The sequence below is a fragment of the Pimephales promelas genome, chromosome 3 (assembly GCF_988280905.1).
Source record: "Pimephales promelas chromosome 3, fPimPro1.hap1.1, whole genome shotgun sequence".
Lineage (NCBI taxonomy): Eukaryota > Metazoa > Chordata > Actinopteri > Cypriniformes > Leuciscidae > Pimephales > Pimephales promelas.
Window position 1 is genome coordinate 21,906,252 of NC_142771.1, and position 17,446 is coordinate 21,923,697.

Genomic DNA, 17,446 nt, shown 5'->3' on the forward strand with positions numbered 1-17,446 from the left:
CTGTGCTTTTAAAACATGTGCCCTGATGGATTTCTATTGTTAGATCAGGTAGAAATTTGGCTGTGCAACTGATCAGCCCTCACATTACCACACCAGGTTGTGCTTTAAATGTTTCGTCTGCTGTTCATATCTCACTGGGATTCAAATCAGAGGCTTTGCATCACAGTAAAGACAATGGCTCTTTATGATTGAGGAATTATACCGTAAAGCAGACACCTCAATAAAAGGGCCTTTCTGATTGCTTGAAGGTTATTGGCTCAAGAGATGCCCTGTTAAAATGGGTTTAGAGGTTCCTCTGCAACTTCTTACTTTTTCCAGCTTTCCATCGGCTCTATCCAGCTCCTTAAAATGCAATCACGCCATTGATGCTTCCACGACTTGTCTTTCACACATGCTTTTAATTCAAAGAGGACCTTAATATTCAGGTGCTCTGTAAATTCAATCCATCATCATGAAAAAAATACAACCTATGCATTTCCAGTGCAACCATTTCTTTGTAGATACTAAAATAGTTATATTTTATCTTCATAATGCCAGTAGTAGCTACTATCATGTAGTTTTAGTGTCATACATAGTGACTACTCATCTTTTCATGTTAACTTCCAGATGCTTAGATCTGGACTCTTTTTCTTTGACTAAAAGGGTTATTAGAATTATTGCAATAAGAAATCTGTACCATCTCTGAGGTCTCTAAATTGCTTTATTCAACTAATTTTCAACTAATTCACTAATTAACTAATTCATTAGAATGAGATTTACTTAAATTTATAATTTGACCCTGAATTCCTGTGTACTGCTTCAGATCTTCAATCTGTCCACCCATGGTAAAAAAAAAAAAAAAAAAAAAAAAAAGACAAGGTCAGCTAAATAAAAAGAATCGGAAAACAGATTTTTTATCCTTCCTAATTAGAAATGATAGGATGCGACTGGACGGAAAGAGAGAGAGACGGTGATCAATTAATTGTGACAGGCTGGTATAAACCCTTGAGTGGGATTGGACCCTATACGTTTTATAATCAACGCCGACCTGGCAGCCAGAACTCTATTTATGCTCAGTCAGAACATCATTCAGGATGTTCAGGAGCTGATGGACATGGTACTCCTTGAAGACCAGAGAGGGACGGAAACGGATGGACTTTTCGCCACAGGAACCCAAAAACGCACCTGGTGAGATGAACAGAAGTTTTTCTTATTTTATTTTAGAGAACATAGTATCCCATAAAGCCTCTGCATCTTGTACGGACAGGGTCTAAAAATGAACACTATCTGTTACTACTATTAATATTATTCCTATACTAATAATATAATTATTGCAAATTGCATAATATGTTTACCTGTCAATGATTTACCTTTGTCACTAGCTATGTTTCCATCCAAAATTGCATATTTAACTTTTGTGCAAAATTGTTTAAAAAAAAAAAAATATCGCATAAAACATTTGCGAATAAAGCAGCCCATGCGTTCAAGAGAACAAAATCATCACCTCCAGGGAAATTGGTGCTAAATATCTGTAATAAAAATGGTAGCTGCTGCAATTGGGGAAGGAACTGTGGCTTTTCCCCCCTCCATTGTAAATAAACTGCATGTCAGATCACACAGATGAAACACAATAACTAATTTATAAATAAATGATAAAATAATCCAATTGTCATTAGAACAAAAAACCTTGTGTTTTAAACCTTGTGTGTGATGATGGGTAAGGGGGCCAACAGCTTACCTTTGTTCCTGGCCTTCATCATGATACTGTTGCGCGTGACATCATCGCAGGCATCTATGGCACAGAATGTACCCTGGCCACGGGCTCTACTCAGGATATGAGGGTACTGGGTCTACGTAAGGAGAAGCAGCGAGACATTAAAACAAATCCACAGCTCACAATGTGGACAGTATCATAAATCCACAGCTTCAAAACAAGAACTCATTACGCTGCTAGGATCGATTACAGGCTCAGGTTTTCTCTCCGACAGCATGAGTTATGAGGACGGCCCTCAGATAAGCAATGAACGTCATGATAGAACCATTAACAGTTTTAAAGTCTTTCGTGATGAGCTGTGGCGTCTGTGAGGAGTCAGTCATGTAAGGATATAAATGAAGATGACTGTACCTGCAGTGCGTAAAGACCCTGCAAAAGAGCCTTCCCTGAGCGCGTCACCTCTTCCAGAAGGTTCTCTCTTCTGATCACATTAAGCACCTCTGATAAGAACAGATTCTTTGAGGGGTCCCCCATCCAGGTGTTGAAGATTCTGTAGGGCTGAGGTGCATACAGTCATGTCAGTTTAAATGGTTCTTACACTCATTCTTCTGTAAGACATCATGCAACCAAAAATCTATTTTGACGGCAAAATGTCATTGTTTTTTTTTTTTTCTCCAGGGCAAAAGAACAAAAAGTGCTATTTGATATTTGAATAGAAGGGTCATAGCCCACCTCAAATTCTTGTTTTAATGCGTCAACACGAGATAAATCAAGTCAAGTAATTTTATGTAGACCAAAAATGAAAAAGATTTCTTATATTTATTATTTTGAAGTAATAATAATAATAATAATACATTTATTATTAAATAAATATGAGAAATTAATTTCACCATTTAAATTGCACTGATATAATTATTATACTAACAACAATTATCATTAAAAATTATTAATACTCTCATCTCTCCCTATGTGCACTGGTCCCTTTAATTTTTCTGGGACAATTTTGTTTTCACATTGCACAGTCTCTGTTTGTAGTAGCCTACTGTTTTACCCTAAATGTCTCTCTTGATCAATGTCTAAAGTTTTTATGAAAAGTATATGTCTATATAGGTCACATAGTTACAACCTATATAAACATATAACCTAACCTTTTATGAAATTTTGCTGTGGCTTATTGGAGGTGACTTTACAGAAAGAAACAGTAGAGGGCATGATTGCTCAGTTCCATCCTGCTATGAATCTCATCCATGGACAAGCGATCATTTAGACAAAGACTGCGAAACTGACAGAACAATCATCCGATACTAAAACACATTATAACTCCATTCATAAACAATGACTTATTTAAAAAAAAATGTGGGAACAATTAATAAGAATGGGATTGACGATTTTGCATGAGGGGACATTTGGTGAAACGATGACAACCCTTACTTTATCTACTTGCAGTTCATCCCTGTGGTAGAATCCTCCTGTCAGCAACTTCTTGCTGAAGGAAACAATATCAGCAGGGTCGTCCAGACCCCAATGCTCATGGGCCCAGAACTTGCCTGTTGCCCCTCCACCTGTCTGCACCTCATCCACGTGGAAAGCACAGCCATGCTGAAAGATCCAGACACAGATAAACATATGTTAGCTCATTCTCTGTCAAAACCCATCTTGTCAGCCTGCATAAAGCTGCATACAACACCCGCTGGACACAGCTGTTGCGCTTTGCTTGCTACGCTTCATTTGAAGAGAACACTTCTCAAGTTTTTCAGGGAGAGCGTGGACTTCAACACAATTACTTAAAGGGCCTCTTTTCTCTGCATAAAGCAGCCTTATTAAATCATTCCCTTTTGTATTCTGCCTTATCTCGTTCATAAGGCTTCAATTTACAGCAGATGAAAAGAACTTCGTACAGAGAGGTGAGTGCCTTTTTTATTAGTGTACAAAGAGTCTCATTTTAGCTATTTACAACTGGAGTGTCTATCTGAAATGACTTCAAAGCACAGATTCAATGAGAAATGATGACTATGGAGGAAAGCTAAGCATTTTACATTCATTTGGCAGACGCTTTTATCCAAAGCATTTCAAGGTACACATTTTTACAATCTTATCAGTTCTTGCGTTCCCTGGGAATCAAACCCATTGGCGTTGCAAGCGCCAACACTACACAGGAAAGCTATTTTAGAATAGTTAGCTTGAAAAAAAAAAAAGAAAAATGTTTCACCTTGCGTGCAATATTTCGCAATTTGATGAAGAAGTCAGGTGAGGCGTGGTTGTCCCCTCCCTCTGCCTGTATGGGCTCGATAACAATGCCAGCAACTGGTTTACCCTTCTGCCTCCACTTCACGATGAGATCCTCAACCTGACACAGAAAAGTTTAAAACTTATTCAATGCTTTACTTACCTTTATCTTACTTGCATGTTAAGAACTAGATAACACTTTGCAGTCTGTGCATTGTGAGATAACAATTACTATCTGTTTTTAGTAAACCATGCTGCACTCCACAATTGTATGCAAGATATTCCTACTCGATATCTAGTGTTAGATAGTTGACAAATTAGTTTTTTCTGCAATATTCCTGGTTCAACACAAGTTAAGTTGAAAGCATTAAGCATCATGTTGATTAACACAAATATGTTTATATATATATATATATATATATATATATATATTTTTTTTTTTTTTTTTGATTGGCCCCTCATTTTCTTAAAGCTACACTGTGTAACTCTTTTAGTTTATTCTTAGCTAAAAACACTTAGTTCTTTCAAAAATATGAGTGCTCATTAATGTATATTTACTTCGTTCAAGTAATAAAGTATTCTCGTGAGTGTATAATATGCCAGTGAAAATACATACGGGTAAGAGATTCTAGTGTCGGTCGCCACGTTGCCCCTCCATCTTGAAAGTACATTAGCCAAAGAGGGACATACCCGTTAATTCAAGCGTCTTTCGCGTTTATGTTTGAGTTAACACTCATGGACGAGGTCGAACTGGAAGCCATGTTAATCTTGGACTACACTGGCCACCGTAGGAGTTAAAGCGAAATTGAGAAAACGGAATTGAGAGGAACAGAAACTAATATTCACCGGATGGTCATATACCTTTACACCGGTAGATGGGGGTAAAATAAAAAGAAACGCAAAAGGCAAGGTAATGGTGAGACACTAACAATAGAAGTAAATTCTTGAAGGGCCCATTCTTGAAGGATTTAAAAGCAGAAATGTGAAGCTTATTTTATAAAATCACTTGCATTACTTAAGATTTCGCATCGGGGTTAAGTTTTTCGCCGAATTGACAAACAGCTGCTTGGTTGAAAGCGACTTCTGTGTGAGCAGTGCATTGTCCATTACTACACTATTGGCAGTGGACAATGCAGCTTTCTGTTGGTCAACAAGGTGATTTTGAGTGAAAAACTTGGATATCTGCTTTGAAGAAATGCTATTTCTCAATCATGTATATATTCCTATTGAAATGACCACAAAATTTTGCTGAACAACCAAAACATAAAGCTGTAACAATACTCATATATACCGCTGTTTTAAGGGTTTAGGTTTTACAGTGATCAGTTTTCATGCTGACAAACCTGTAAAATGGGATATAACTTAACACAACATTAAAATCATGTTAACACTGTTGTTTACGTCTTGTGGTGAAATAGCGAGTATTTTAAAATGTATGGATTGGCCCCAATCACTTCTATTGTACAGTGCCCTCCACAATTATTGGCACCCCTGTTTAAGATGTGGTCGAGGACTTTTAAAAATTCTCCCTTTTTTTTAAACAACATAGAATCCAAATGCAAAAAAAGAGAAAAATCCAACCTTTTATTTAAGTACATTACTTTGGTGGTAAAAAAAAAAAGTAAAATTAAAAAAAATAAAAACTTCAAATCATGTGTCCCACAATTATTGGCACCCCTGATGTTAATACTTTGTACAACCCCCTTTTGCCAACAAGACAGCATTTAATCTCCTCCTATAACATTTCACAAGATTGAAGAACACAGAGAGAGGGATCTTTGACCATTCTTCTTTGAAAAATCTTTCTAGATCATCCAGAATCCTGGGCCTTCTCTTGTGCACTCTCCTCTTCAGCTCACCCCACAAGTTTTCCATTGGATTGAGGTCTGGGGACTGAGATGGCCATGGGAGGACCTTGAGTTTGTGACTGAACCATTTTTGTGTAGATTTTGCTACACGTTTTGGATCATTATCCTGCTGAAAGACCCAATGACGACCCATCTTCAGCTTTCTGGCAGAGGCCATCAGGTTTTTATTTAAAATGTCCTGGTATTTCAAAGCGTTCATAATGCCATGCACCCTAACAAGGTTCCCAGGGCCTTTGGAAGAGAAACAGGCCCACAGCATCACAGATCCTCCACCATACTTCACGGTGAGCATGAGGTACTTTTCGGCATACACATCTTTTGTTTTACACCAGATCCACTTAGAGTGTTTGTTGCCAAAAAGCTCAATCTTAGTCTCATCCGACCAAAGCACACGATCCCAGATGAAGTCCCAGTGCCGCTTGGCAAACTCCAGACGTTTACGTTTGTCAGTGTTAGTGAGAAAAGGCTTTTTCCTAGCATGCCTCCCAAACATCTTGTTGGCATGTAGAAAGCATCTGATGGTTGTTTTGGAGATTTTGTGACCCCAAGATGCCACTATTTGATGCAATTCTGTGACAGTGAGCTTAGGACTTTTTTTTACTTTTCTTAGCATCCTCCTCACAGTGCGTTGTGGTAAGATAAACTTGGGACCTCTTTCAGCCTTGTTTGTCACTGTTCCAGTTGTTTTAAACTTCTTAATGATTCCTCTAACTTTAGATACGGGCAATATAAGGTGAGTGGCTATTTTCTTGTAGCCATTGCCTGACTTATAAAGGTCATCACACATCTGCCTTACTTGAATGGTGTGTTCTCTTGTCTTTGCCATGTTGACAAATGGGTAAGAGAATTAGGCCTCTGTGTCATGTCATATTTATACCCCAGGGAAATAGGAAGTCATGAATTACTAATTAAAAGTTCCTAGATATCCTGACCAACATTAGCAACTACAGAAAATATATATTTTTTAAATCAATTACATTTTTCAGCGGAATTGTTAGGGGTGCCAATAATTGTGGGACACATGATTTGAAGTTTTTATTTTTCTAAATTTTTACATTTTTTTTTACCACCAAAGTAATGTACTTAAATAAAAGGTTGGATTTTTCTCTTTTTTTGCATTTGGATTCTATGTTGTTTAAAAAAAGGGAGAATTTTTAAAAGTCCTCGACCACATCTTAAACAGGGGTGCCAATAATTGTGGAGGGCACTGTAAGTATCTTTTTTTGAAGAAAAGGTGGGAAACCCACAGCTGCTGTTGATTGAGCTTAACCTGTTCTGAACCCACAATATTATTTTAATTAGTGTGGAATTTTTTTTTTTTTTTAATGTGGACACATGAAGGAGAGATCTCGGACCTCCTCCAGGCAGCGGGCCTCTTCCTGAGCGTTCTCCCGTTTAAACTCCTCCAAAGGATACTGGAGCTTAGGGAAGGGTGCGATAGGCCAGTCAAAGGCCGGTACATCCAACTTGTGAATGGCTTTGGAATGTGTTGTGGCCAGGCAACCTGTAATCCAACACCACACACATTAGGGGATGGATGTCCCAGTTAAAACAAAACAGCCAGGCGTCTTTGTTGGTCAAATGAAGTCATATGATACAAATAGCTGCAAAGGCAAACAAATGTAAGGCAAATACATGCAGGCCAGGTCTCTGAATCTGCTCAAAGTGTACTGAACTGAATCAGACACATCTTTCAATTATGCTCTCTTAAATCAAGACAATGTTCAAGCACTTACCCAGAGTTCTCCCATGGAAAGCTCCCATAAAAGACAAGATGCTCAAATCTGGGCATCCAGGACTCTGAGAGAGGAAAGAGAACAGTGTGTGTAAAAAACGCATTAAGATTTCAGGAGCTACAGTCATATGCATAATGTGCGTCTTTCACAGTGTCTATTCTCTAACCTGGTTGATCATGCAAGAGTCGATATCCTCCGCAGATGGGTCGGTCTTTCCCCTCTCCTTATTCTAGAAACAATTAAAAAAAGTATTAGATATCAGATGATTTAAGAGCTGTTCATGTGTATAGAGTAAGGATGCCAACATATGTACGTAGGTACATACATACATGATGCATACATGAATATAAATTCCATACAATAAATACAACCACTGTCTAAGAGTCCATTTTAAGAGCCCAGATAATATGGCAATTTACATAACAGTCAGGAATGTGTGTTTTTTTTGTGTGTAATTATATAATGATTACCACTCACCTGTATCATTTGACAGCCCTAATATAAAGTAATCTGAATTAAATCAGTATCTCTAACAGATTTAAGCTTTTAAGCTTCTGTTTTACTTTTGCAATCAATAATACCAATAATATCACAACTCATAATACTTACTATAAAAAATATATGGTGATATTTTTTCCACCAACAGTTTCAGAAAGACTTCTTCTGGGTATCATTATTGCCAAAATACAACCAATATTACACCTATATAAAGCAAATTTGTTTGTTTGCACTTTGTGTGAGTCGAGCAGGAGCAAACTGAGGAAAGTCCACTCACTCTGTACCAGATAAACATGCTCTTGAAAGCATTCTCATTGGAGCAGGAACCACAGGCCATGGTTTGTACTCGCGTCATTCCGCTGGGGGCAATCTGATGTTGAAGAAAGAGTCATTCACAGCACTCCGCACTGGCACCTCTACAATAAACAGCAAGCCACTTCCGGCCAATGTGAAAAAGAGTGCAATCATTTATTAGGTTCATAGTGTTCTCTACAAAGAACGTTATCAAGATTAAGAAAATCCCAAAGGGCTTTTTTTTACAACTGCCAGAAAACAATCTGTTCTTCAAGTGAAAGGTCTGAACCTTGCGCAAAACACAGTCCTTACACTTTACTTGTGAGCATTGTCAGCAATCATTTCTGAGACATATGCTATTATTAGCTTTGTGGAAACATTCATCTTTCAAGGATTGTAAATTCTTCTTTACTTGTGTTTCTTCAAACCCAACAACACTCACCGTCAGCAGGCTCTCGACCAGTTTGTCTGGAAAGTTCTCAGGTGGCAGAATGCCAAGTGCCGGCCGGTTCACAAATGCACTCTGAAAACAAAAATTCACACACAATTTGAAAAAGTAAATATTAAGTGTGTATACACTACGATTCATAAATGTATACAAGTTGTGGACACTTGTGAATGGTAGCAAATTTGACAAATAAAATTCAGTTACACTATTACAGGAGTAAACCACTTTTTTAAAGATGTTTCACAATATTACAGTTGTTTACTGTACTCCTATTTACTGTATTTTTTATTTAAAAAAAATGCAGCCTTGGTGAACATGAGACTTCTTTCAAAACATTACAAAAATTGTGCAGACCCCAAACCTAATAACAGTAGTGTATCTGAATTATAAAATAAATGAATTTTGTTTTTAATGGGAAAACTAAAAAGGAGAACTCCGGCGCAAAATGAACCGCGGTCTAATAAAACATCGGTACCTAGTCAACTGTTCTCTGAGATTTGTTTTCATGATGATCGAATGTTAAGATTTTTAAGAAATCGCTAGTTTATACCACTAACAAGGCTCAAAATAGCCCCACACTAATACAGTAACATAATGAGGGTCCATACATGCAAAAAAAAGCATCGAGAAATTTGGAAAAGTACAGACTGTTTAATAAGAAGATATTTTATAAAGACAGTTCAACGTACAGTATGCGATTTTTGGCCACCAGGGGTCACTCGTTTAAAATAATAACAAAAGACGTACTTTGATGACGTCGGGAAAGAGCGTGGGCTCACGGGAGTTGTTGTCGTTGTCAATGACAACCAGCTCAGCTCATGACATGACATCATCGTTTCACAAAATATACGGATATAAGGCATCTCTCTGTAGATTTAGCTTGTCAAGAAGCTTTAAATGCAACGCCAATGTTTACCTGTGTCATGCTTCTCCTGTCCCAAACCCCCCTAGGTTCCGTAAGAAGTTAGAGAAAATAGAGGAGTCAAAGGTTATATGACGCCATAGACGGGCGACGAAACGGAAATAAAGAAATGTCCCGTGTCTTCGAATTAAACTACAAATTTCTCCGAATTTTAAAGTTGGTGGAAACTGTCGGGATAATGTAAGTACACATCTAATAGAAATATATAACATAGATACAGTTATTTTTGCTATTTTTAAAGCAGAAAAATTACATATTGTGGCTTTCACTTCGTGTATACACACAGGAGCCATCTTAGGAAATAGTCTCGATAAGTCGATCCTCGAACGCCGTTCATAGAGTTCAGAAGTTCGCTGAACTTCATACAGTTCAGCTCACTCAGCACGACGTTCGTGGTTTGACTTGTCGTGACTGTTTGTATACACGTAGTGAACTGTCTATATAAAGTATCTTCTTTTTAAACGGTCTGTACACTTCCAAAGTTCTCAATGCTTCGTTTTGCATGTATGGACCCTCATTATGTTACTGTGTTAGTGTGGGGCTATTTTGAGCCTTGTTAGTGGTGTTAACTAGCGATTTCTTTTTACTTAGTAAATGCCCCCAGAACTAGCATTATACGCTAAACAGTTTTTAGAGATAAAACTCTTTACATTCGATTGACATGAAAACAAATCTCAGAGAACGGTTGACTAGGTACCGATGTTTTATTAGACCAAAGGTTCATTTTGCGCTGGAGCTAAAAAGCAGCTCCGTGCATCACACCTTTAAAACTGTCATCTCGTTCCACTCATGCAGCACTGTTTGACTGTACAATGGAAATTGGATTTGCGGTGATCTATCTATAAAGACACACACACGCGCACATACGTGCACCCCCACACACACATACACATGCACACACTTCATAGTCTGATCAGGACTCACCACATTATTTGGATTGGTCATCACTTTCATTAAGGCTGGATGATTGTAACCTAGAAAAGAAGATCAAAAACAGTGTCAATCTATTCGTTGAGATATCTGAAGATATGAGACAGTCAAAACAACCAAAACAAACAGCAATTGAATTGAATGGTCACAATTGGAGCTTGAAGGCAACAAAATGTATTTGCAAGCTAGTGAGTTGAGGTGGATAATTGATATAGTCGCTCTCTATGACTACAGCAGCAGTGAGAACAACTCTCAGATACTGCTACTTTTACACAAAGCACCCAAAAATATTAGGACACTTAACCACAATTAGCCATAATTAAATATGTATGAATGCCATTGCAATAAACAAAAACATCAAACCAATAATGCTAGAGCTTTTTTTGGTGCCAAAGTCATTTGTAGTGTAGATGCATGAAGTCGATTCCCCTCAAGAAAATCTACCGTCTATGATTTACAAGCTAACAAACTTAATTTTGTGAAATGTTTGAGAAGCAACTTAAATAATGGTGTAATATATTTTGCATAATGACATTTATTTAGTTTTTTTATTTAGTTTTTTTATTTAGTTTTTCTCTGACTCTGTGCACCTTGACAAGACAAAATGTATGTAGAGGTCGAGACAATTCATTGAAACTAATCAATCTTAATTAACAGGTTAATAATAATAGTAACAGAATTTACTGTAATTTTGTTTGTTTCTAGTAGAGCCCGACCGATAAAGGATTCTGAAGGCCGATACCGATACAAATATTTGTTGGTTTTAAAATCCGATATTCCGATATATCGGCCGATATTTTTTATTTATTTTTTTTCAGGAACGCACAACCAAACATTAACAGATTTCCCTAACATTAGTTATTTGTAGTTATGTATGAGTTTTAATTAAAATAATATGATAATGCATTTTAAAAAGAATTTTGTTTCTTTTATTGTCGCAACAGAACAGAGGAGGAACCAAAGCTCATTAATTAATTAACAAATCTCATTAAATTCCACTGATGATAGTGGCATTAGCTAGCTTTGTGGTTAGCTAGAATGTGTTGCGCGTTATAAACGAGTGTTGCCAACAGGCCAGGGACGACGGTGTAGAGTGCCCTCTGGTGGACAAACTTATACAACTCCAACATGACATGGTTAAAGCGTGTTTCATCCATTTTTATTTTATTTTTGAAATATTCATTTATCGGCCATTATAACTGCCGATACCGATAGTTTGTAAAATGCCTAATATCAGCCGATAATATCGGCCTGCCGATATCGGTCTGGCTCTAGTTTCTAGAGTAAAAAAAATCAGTTATGGTAGAGTGAGCCTGTAAGTTCACTGTAACTTCAAATTTAGCAGTTGTGAAACTTGACGTTTGTTCAATTTGTTCTGGGCATGTCTTGTTCTGCAGAACAGTCAAGTTTCACATGAACATGTGCCCGGTCCTAAATGTAAGCACAAACAAATTTCAGTGTGTTTTCCTTCGTTTTTTTCAAAGCTGACATTACATAAAATTGTGCATAGCAATTCCAGCAGAGAGCTAGAATTGAAAAGAATAATAAGAATAGAAAAGCTACAATTGACAAACCAGTTTTTTTTTTTTCTTGGAGGATTAACATTTATATGTGTTTGAACAGTAAATGTCCAAATATAACAAAAGAAGAGAAAAAATAAAAAATATATGTATTCCCTTTACACAATGAAGCTGTTGCTATGGTTACTATCCATAGAGCGACTGCTGTTCACTCGCAGAGCGCTGTCGCCCTTTCTGTTCACCTGAGAGAACCTGCTAAAGCCTCTCCACTGCTTGTTTGGGAGGGTTATTTGCTGGCTGACTTACAAAATACTAATAAATAAAAAACGTTAAGAAGCGAAAATAAGAAAATTTTATTTTCTTAAGAAAGAATCTTATTTTCTTAAGAAATTATGAAACGTTAACGTTCCATAAAAAAAAATAAAAAAAAATTGTCGGCACTAATTAATAAATGCGTTAACACGATAACACGTTACCGTGCCCAGCCCTAATTAGATTCCTTTATTATAATCACAAACAGACATGTGTCAGTATTCGGTAATATGGTATATCGCGGTAATGAGTGCTATTGTTATTGTGGGCACTTCGAAATACTGGATAATTCTAAGCAACTTATCCGAATTGTCTAGATTTTTAAAATTCACATTAGCTTGGTTTCTATTAACCATTAACATTTTACCTAAGTGTGCACATTGGCCTGAACAAAAAATGATCAAATTTAGATTTTTGTATTTACAACGGTATTTAACAAACAACTCTTTTTTCTTTTATTATTATTCTTTATAGTTAATTTCTATTGGACTTTTGGCACTAGTGGACTGTGGCGTGTTGATCTTGTGTATGCATGTGTGATGTGTCTGTCACTGTGAATGTTTTGGGTGAGTGGGGTTGTACACTGATGCAACAACAATATCCCATAATGCACTTCTGTTGAAATGACACAGGAGAAGCAAGTGCAAGGGAAATCAAAGCTCATTAAATCGGAGATACCACCTGAAGGCACATCTGAGAGCGAGAGACAGTAGCTTCACTCAATTTGCTGAGGCTGATTAAATGCAGGCAAGCTAACGGACCAAACGAATGAGATGCAGACAGGAAAGGTGCTCTCTCTGCCTCTCAGGTCTAACTGTCGGATCTGTACAGGCAACCCTCAAAGGAAGTCCTGAGTTCCTGACGCTCACATTTAATCATCCGCACCAACCAACAGACGCCTCAGGCAAAGCCACGGGACGCCTCTCACATTTACTGAACGAGAACAACTCAATGGCCACAGTGACAACACTGTATGTTGAATTGTAAGATACTTTCCAACTCTAGTGCCGTGTTGTTATTGTTAACTAAAACTATAATGATTGCAAAACAAATGGATTGCAATCAAAGAAAATATTTAATCTCAAAATAAATCTCATAAAATGCATTTATGATTCAAATAGCTGACATTAAAAATCTGTCTTTTACTAACCCTAATGTCATTACAAACCCTATATTCTTCCATAATAAACATGTAATAATTCCATAAATATGGTGCCATCAGGTTTAACATTAAAACACCAAATGCTATTGCTTCTTGTGCATCACACAACACTTCTGACACTAAATCAAAGCAAGTGCACTACCTCCAGAGAACAACATGAAACTCATCATGAAATTGACAATTCTTATTTTTTTAAGAAATTTTGAAGTATTTATTATATTATAAGTGATGTATCTGTGTACTGCACATCATTCTTTTTTTTTAACTCCCCATAACCTCTAATCAAAGTATGTTCTCTTCTCTAATGACGTGTTTACTGGCACAAGGGCGGGACAATGCGTCACTCACAAGACATCACAGCAACAACAAAACACAACCAACCAATCAATGCCCAGCTGCACTACTTCCTGAACTTCAGCCAGCTCCTTGTTTCCTGTCTGCCATTATTGGTCAAATTGATTAATTCAGGTGTGCTTGACCTCAGTAGTCATGGCAACAATAATCATACACACCTGAATTAATCAAGTTTGCCCAATAATGGCAGACAGGAAACAAGGAGCTGGCTGAAGTTCAGGAAGTAGTGCAATTGGGCATAAAGCCAATTACCACTGGAAAAAAAAAAATCCTGACCAGTCCTACATTTCTTCTAGTTCGAGAAGCTGTTTTGCTAGGATATATCTCACGCAACTTCTGTTTCATGCTGACTTTAATTCAAAGTTGTCTTATTTCCTGTCTTACAGTAGATGTGTTAGTCGTCTGCAGAGCAATGAATGTGTTGTAATAGAGACCAGCTTACTGACTGAGCTCACCAATGGGGATGGAGGAGATTTGTGTGTACACGTCTAGCATTCGGTTACCGTCCACGTCCACCAGGTAGTTCCCCCTGCTCTCCTCATAGTTGCAAAAGAAATGAATCGCTCCAACATTCTGCAAACCAAGAGAGAAGTACAGTTGTATGTATATATATATATATATATATATATATATATATATATATATATATATATATGTATAAACTATACATATATCTACACACACACACACACATATATATATATATATATATATAAAACTATACATACAGTATATATATATATATATATATATATATATATAACTATATATGTATATGTATAGTTATATATATATATATATATACCTTGACTGCATCTGCTTTTTCAGTTGTACAGTACATGTGAATTCATTAAAGGCAATATCCATCCATCCATCCATCCATCCATCCATCCATCCATCCATCCATCCATCCATCCATCCATCCATCCACCCATCTATCTGGGCAGTCAAATGATTAAATGATTTTCGCATCCAAAATAAAAGTTTGTGTTTACAAAATATATGTAATATATATGTATATATGTATATACTGTGTATATATATATATATATATATATATATATATATTGTCAAGATATATGTATATATATGTGTGTGTGTGTGTGTGTGTGTGTATATACAAAAAAAAAATCTGCATCTGAAAAAGAAGATGCAGTCAAGATCGAGACCATGACTCATTACCACAAAATTGTGAGCAACAGTGTTTTATCTAATGAAATTGGCTTTTCCGTCTCCGTGGCTTTGAACCTGATGCAGCATCTATTTTTAGCACGTCTAATGAATAGGTTATGACACTTCTTATGTCTGCTTATTGTGCACGGGAGACAGACAGCGACCAACAGACACGCACAGGAGCTGCGGCAAAGCGAATCTGTGATATTAGCTTCATCGATGCCTGTCAGCTCACATCTATCAGCTCATCCACAGCAAAGCGGTCAAAAGATGACTGTGACTGCTCTCAAGAAGCTGGACCAGACAGCAGATAAATTACTGCTTGAAATATATTTATCACTCAATAAATACCCTGAAGACATCCAGACAGGCTGAAATATGGCTGGACGTCACTTCAGAAGTGACATTGCTGATCTAGGGCAGGCACAGTTTAGCTTTACTGCTGTTAATCATATCATTTTGTTTTGAATGGCACTGTCTGAGAAAGTGACTTATATACTTAAATCATTATCCAAGTACAAACTAAGAGAACTGCAGCTTATGTGATTGTACATGGAGATATTTGAAAACCAGTGTCGGAGTATGGAAGACTTCTATCTAATTGCATAACGCAAATTTAAGGTAAAGTTTATGAATTTATAAAGCCAACGCCAAAGTTTGTCTCACCTGAATCTCTCCGAGTTGTCTTAACAGCTCCTGTTGAATGAGAGAAATTAATCTATTAGTCATTCTGCTCTGCAGAGTTGTCAAAATATATTTCTGTCAGCTTTAATCACACAAAGATTGGACACACATAATTTTTCTTATGATTTCAATGCTTAATTTTATACATATATATATATATGGAAACTTCCAATGCAAAAGCCTCTAAAAGCCACCTCTGTCAAAAATGAGATTATAATATTGAGTGAATGCTCTCCGTACATAGTATTCGTTCACCAAATTTCACTTCAAACTCACCAAATCTCAGCCCATTCAGAAATGACGATACTTAGGTAGAAACCTATACATAGGAGCCTGATAAACATGTGAATATTAAAGAAAAACATTAGACGGACTTAGAGGCTTTTGCATCTGAAGTCTTCACATCAGTAGAAGTAACATTTTGAAAATCTGTTATTTTCCAGCAGACATTTCACACACAAAAAATCTGGTGATAAATCTAATGGTAAAAGAGTAAAAATGCTGAGACTGAACCTGGGACCTTGGACCTGGCACAGCGGTCTTCATGGATGGGGTGTCGTATTCAAACTCTGAAACAGTTTTTGTTGCAGTTTTGCTGACATATCTGAAACCTAACACAACAAAAACAGAATAAAAACTTAAATAAGACTATATACTTTAATTATTTCAGTCACTCTTACTATGCAGTACAAATTTCCCATAGTTACGTTATATGTTGGATGAGATATTAAATTCAAGGAAGGAATTAATTTTATATAATTTTACTATTTCGATTTGAGCGCATGAAATAAAAATCCCCCATGTACATTCATGATCAGCTGTTCGGCCAAGCTTTCGATGTTGTTACGGAAAGGCCGAAGCTGATCGGTTGTTTTTTGTCACATGGCCTGTTGAGATTAGATGTCACGATGTTATCATCTCGCCACATGGCCCTACAATTGAAATAACGAATTTGCGAGCAAAAAACCTGATTTGTGACTGAACGCCCCCCAAAGTGGACTCGGTTGTGGTTGTCGGGAGTAGTTTTACGAGTAGGAGTACATTCATAATTCTTTAACGTTACTTAATGTGTTCTCTAACATCAACACATTGAGTGAACAATTTTACAACATGAATTAATGTTTGTGAATGTTATTTAATATAAACACATGATTGTTCATGTTTGTTCACTTTATTCATTGTGCATTAAATAATGTTAACATAAAACTTTTGATTTTAAAAATGTTAGAAAAATGAAGTGCTCACAGATTGGGTGAGGCCTTTGCCATTACGATAACATTTTCAATAAATTCTAAATAATCTTTTTCTGGGTTGTGCTATTTCATTTTTCCCCTTTCAATATCGACCTTATAGCTGAAAATTAGCACAAAACAAAAAGTGAAGAAATCCTGTCTAAAATTATAAAATGAAGGTTACTGTGTGTGACCAGTTTAAGGTACGTGCTGCAATAATCATGCATTGAATCTATTGATGGTATGTCATATTTATATGTCTCAAAATGTCCATTTCTATCCACAAAACTTGCCAAAAGTCATGGTTTAAGGGGTTATTTAATATATATATATATATATATATTCTAGAGGTACATGCCCCCGGTAACATCCTCTAGCATTTCTAGGGAAAAAT

The 17,446-nt window shown here is 36.7% G+C and overlaps 1 protein-coding gene across 2 annotated transcripts in view; it reads right to left on the bottom strand.

Moving 5' to 3' along the window:
* Positions 1-934: 934 nt before the first annotated feature.
* abat (4-aminobutyrate aminotransferase) overlaps positions 935-17,446 on the bottom strand; it is a 28,253-nt gene continuing 11,741 nt past the window's right edge. For both annotated transcript variants that reach the window (XM_089128484.1, XM_089128485.1), the window contains 14 exons: positions 16,334-16,431; positions 15,803-15,832; positions 14,419-14,536; positions 10,610-10,659; positions 8,758-8,838; positions 8,299-8,391; positions 7,690-7,752; positions 7,524-7,587; positions 7,143-7,291; positions 3,903-4,040; positions 3,125-3,292; positions 2,105-2,251; positions 1,718-1,829; positions 935-1,164 (listed from right to left, as the gene is read on the bottom strand). In XM_089128484.1, the coding sequence (XP_088984610.1) occupies positions 1,043-1,164; positions 1,718-1,829; positions 2,105-2,251; positions 3,125-3,292; positions 3,903-4,040; positions 7,143-7,291; positions 7,524-7,587; positions 7,690-7,752; positions 8,299-8,391; positions 8,758-8,838; positions 10,610-10,659; positions 14,419-14,536; positions 15,803-15,832; positions 16,334-16,431 (1,433 nt within the window). In that variant the 3' untranslated portion in view covers positions 935-1,042. The remainder of the gene's footprint in view (positions 1,165-1,717; positions 1,830-2,104; positions 2,252-3,124; positions 3,293-3,902; positions 4,041-7,142; positions 7,292-7,523; positions 7,588-7,689; positions 7,753-8,298; positions 8,392-8,757; positions 8,839-10,609; positions 10,660-14,418; positions 14,537-15,802; positions 15,833-16,333; positions 16,432-17,446) is intronic.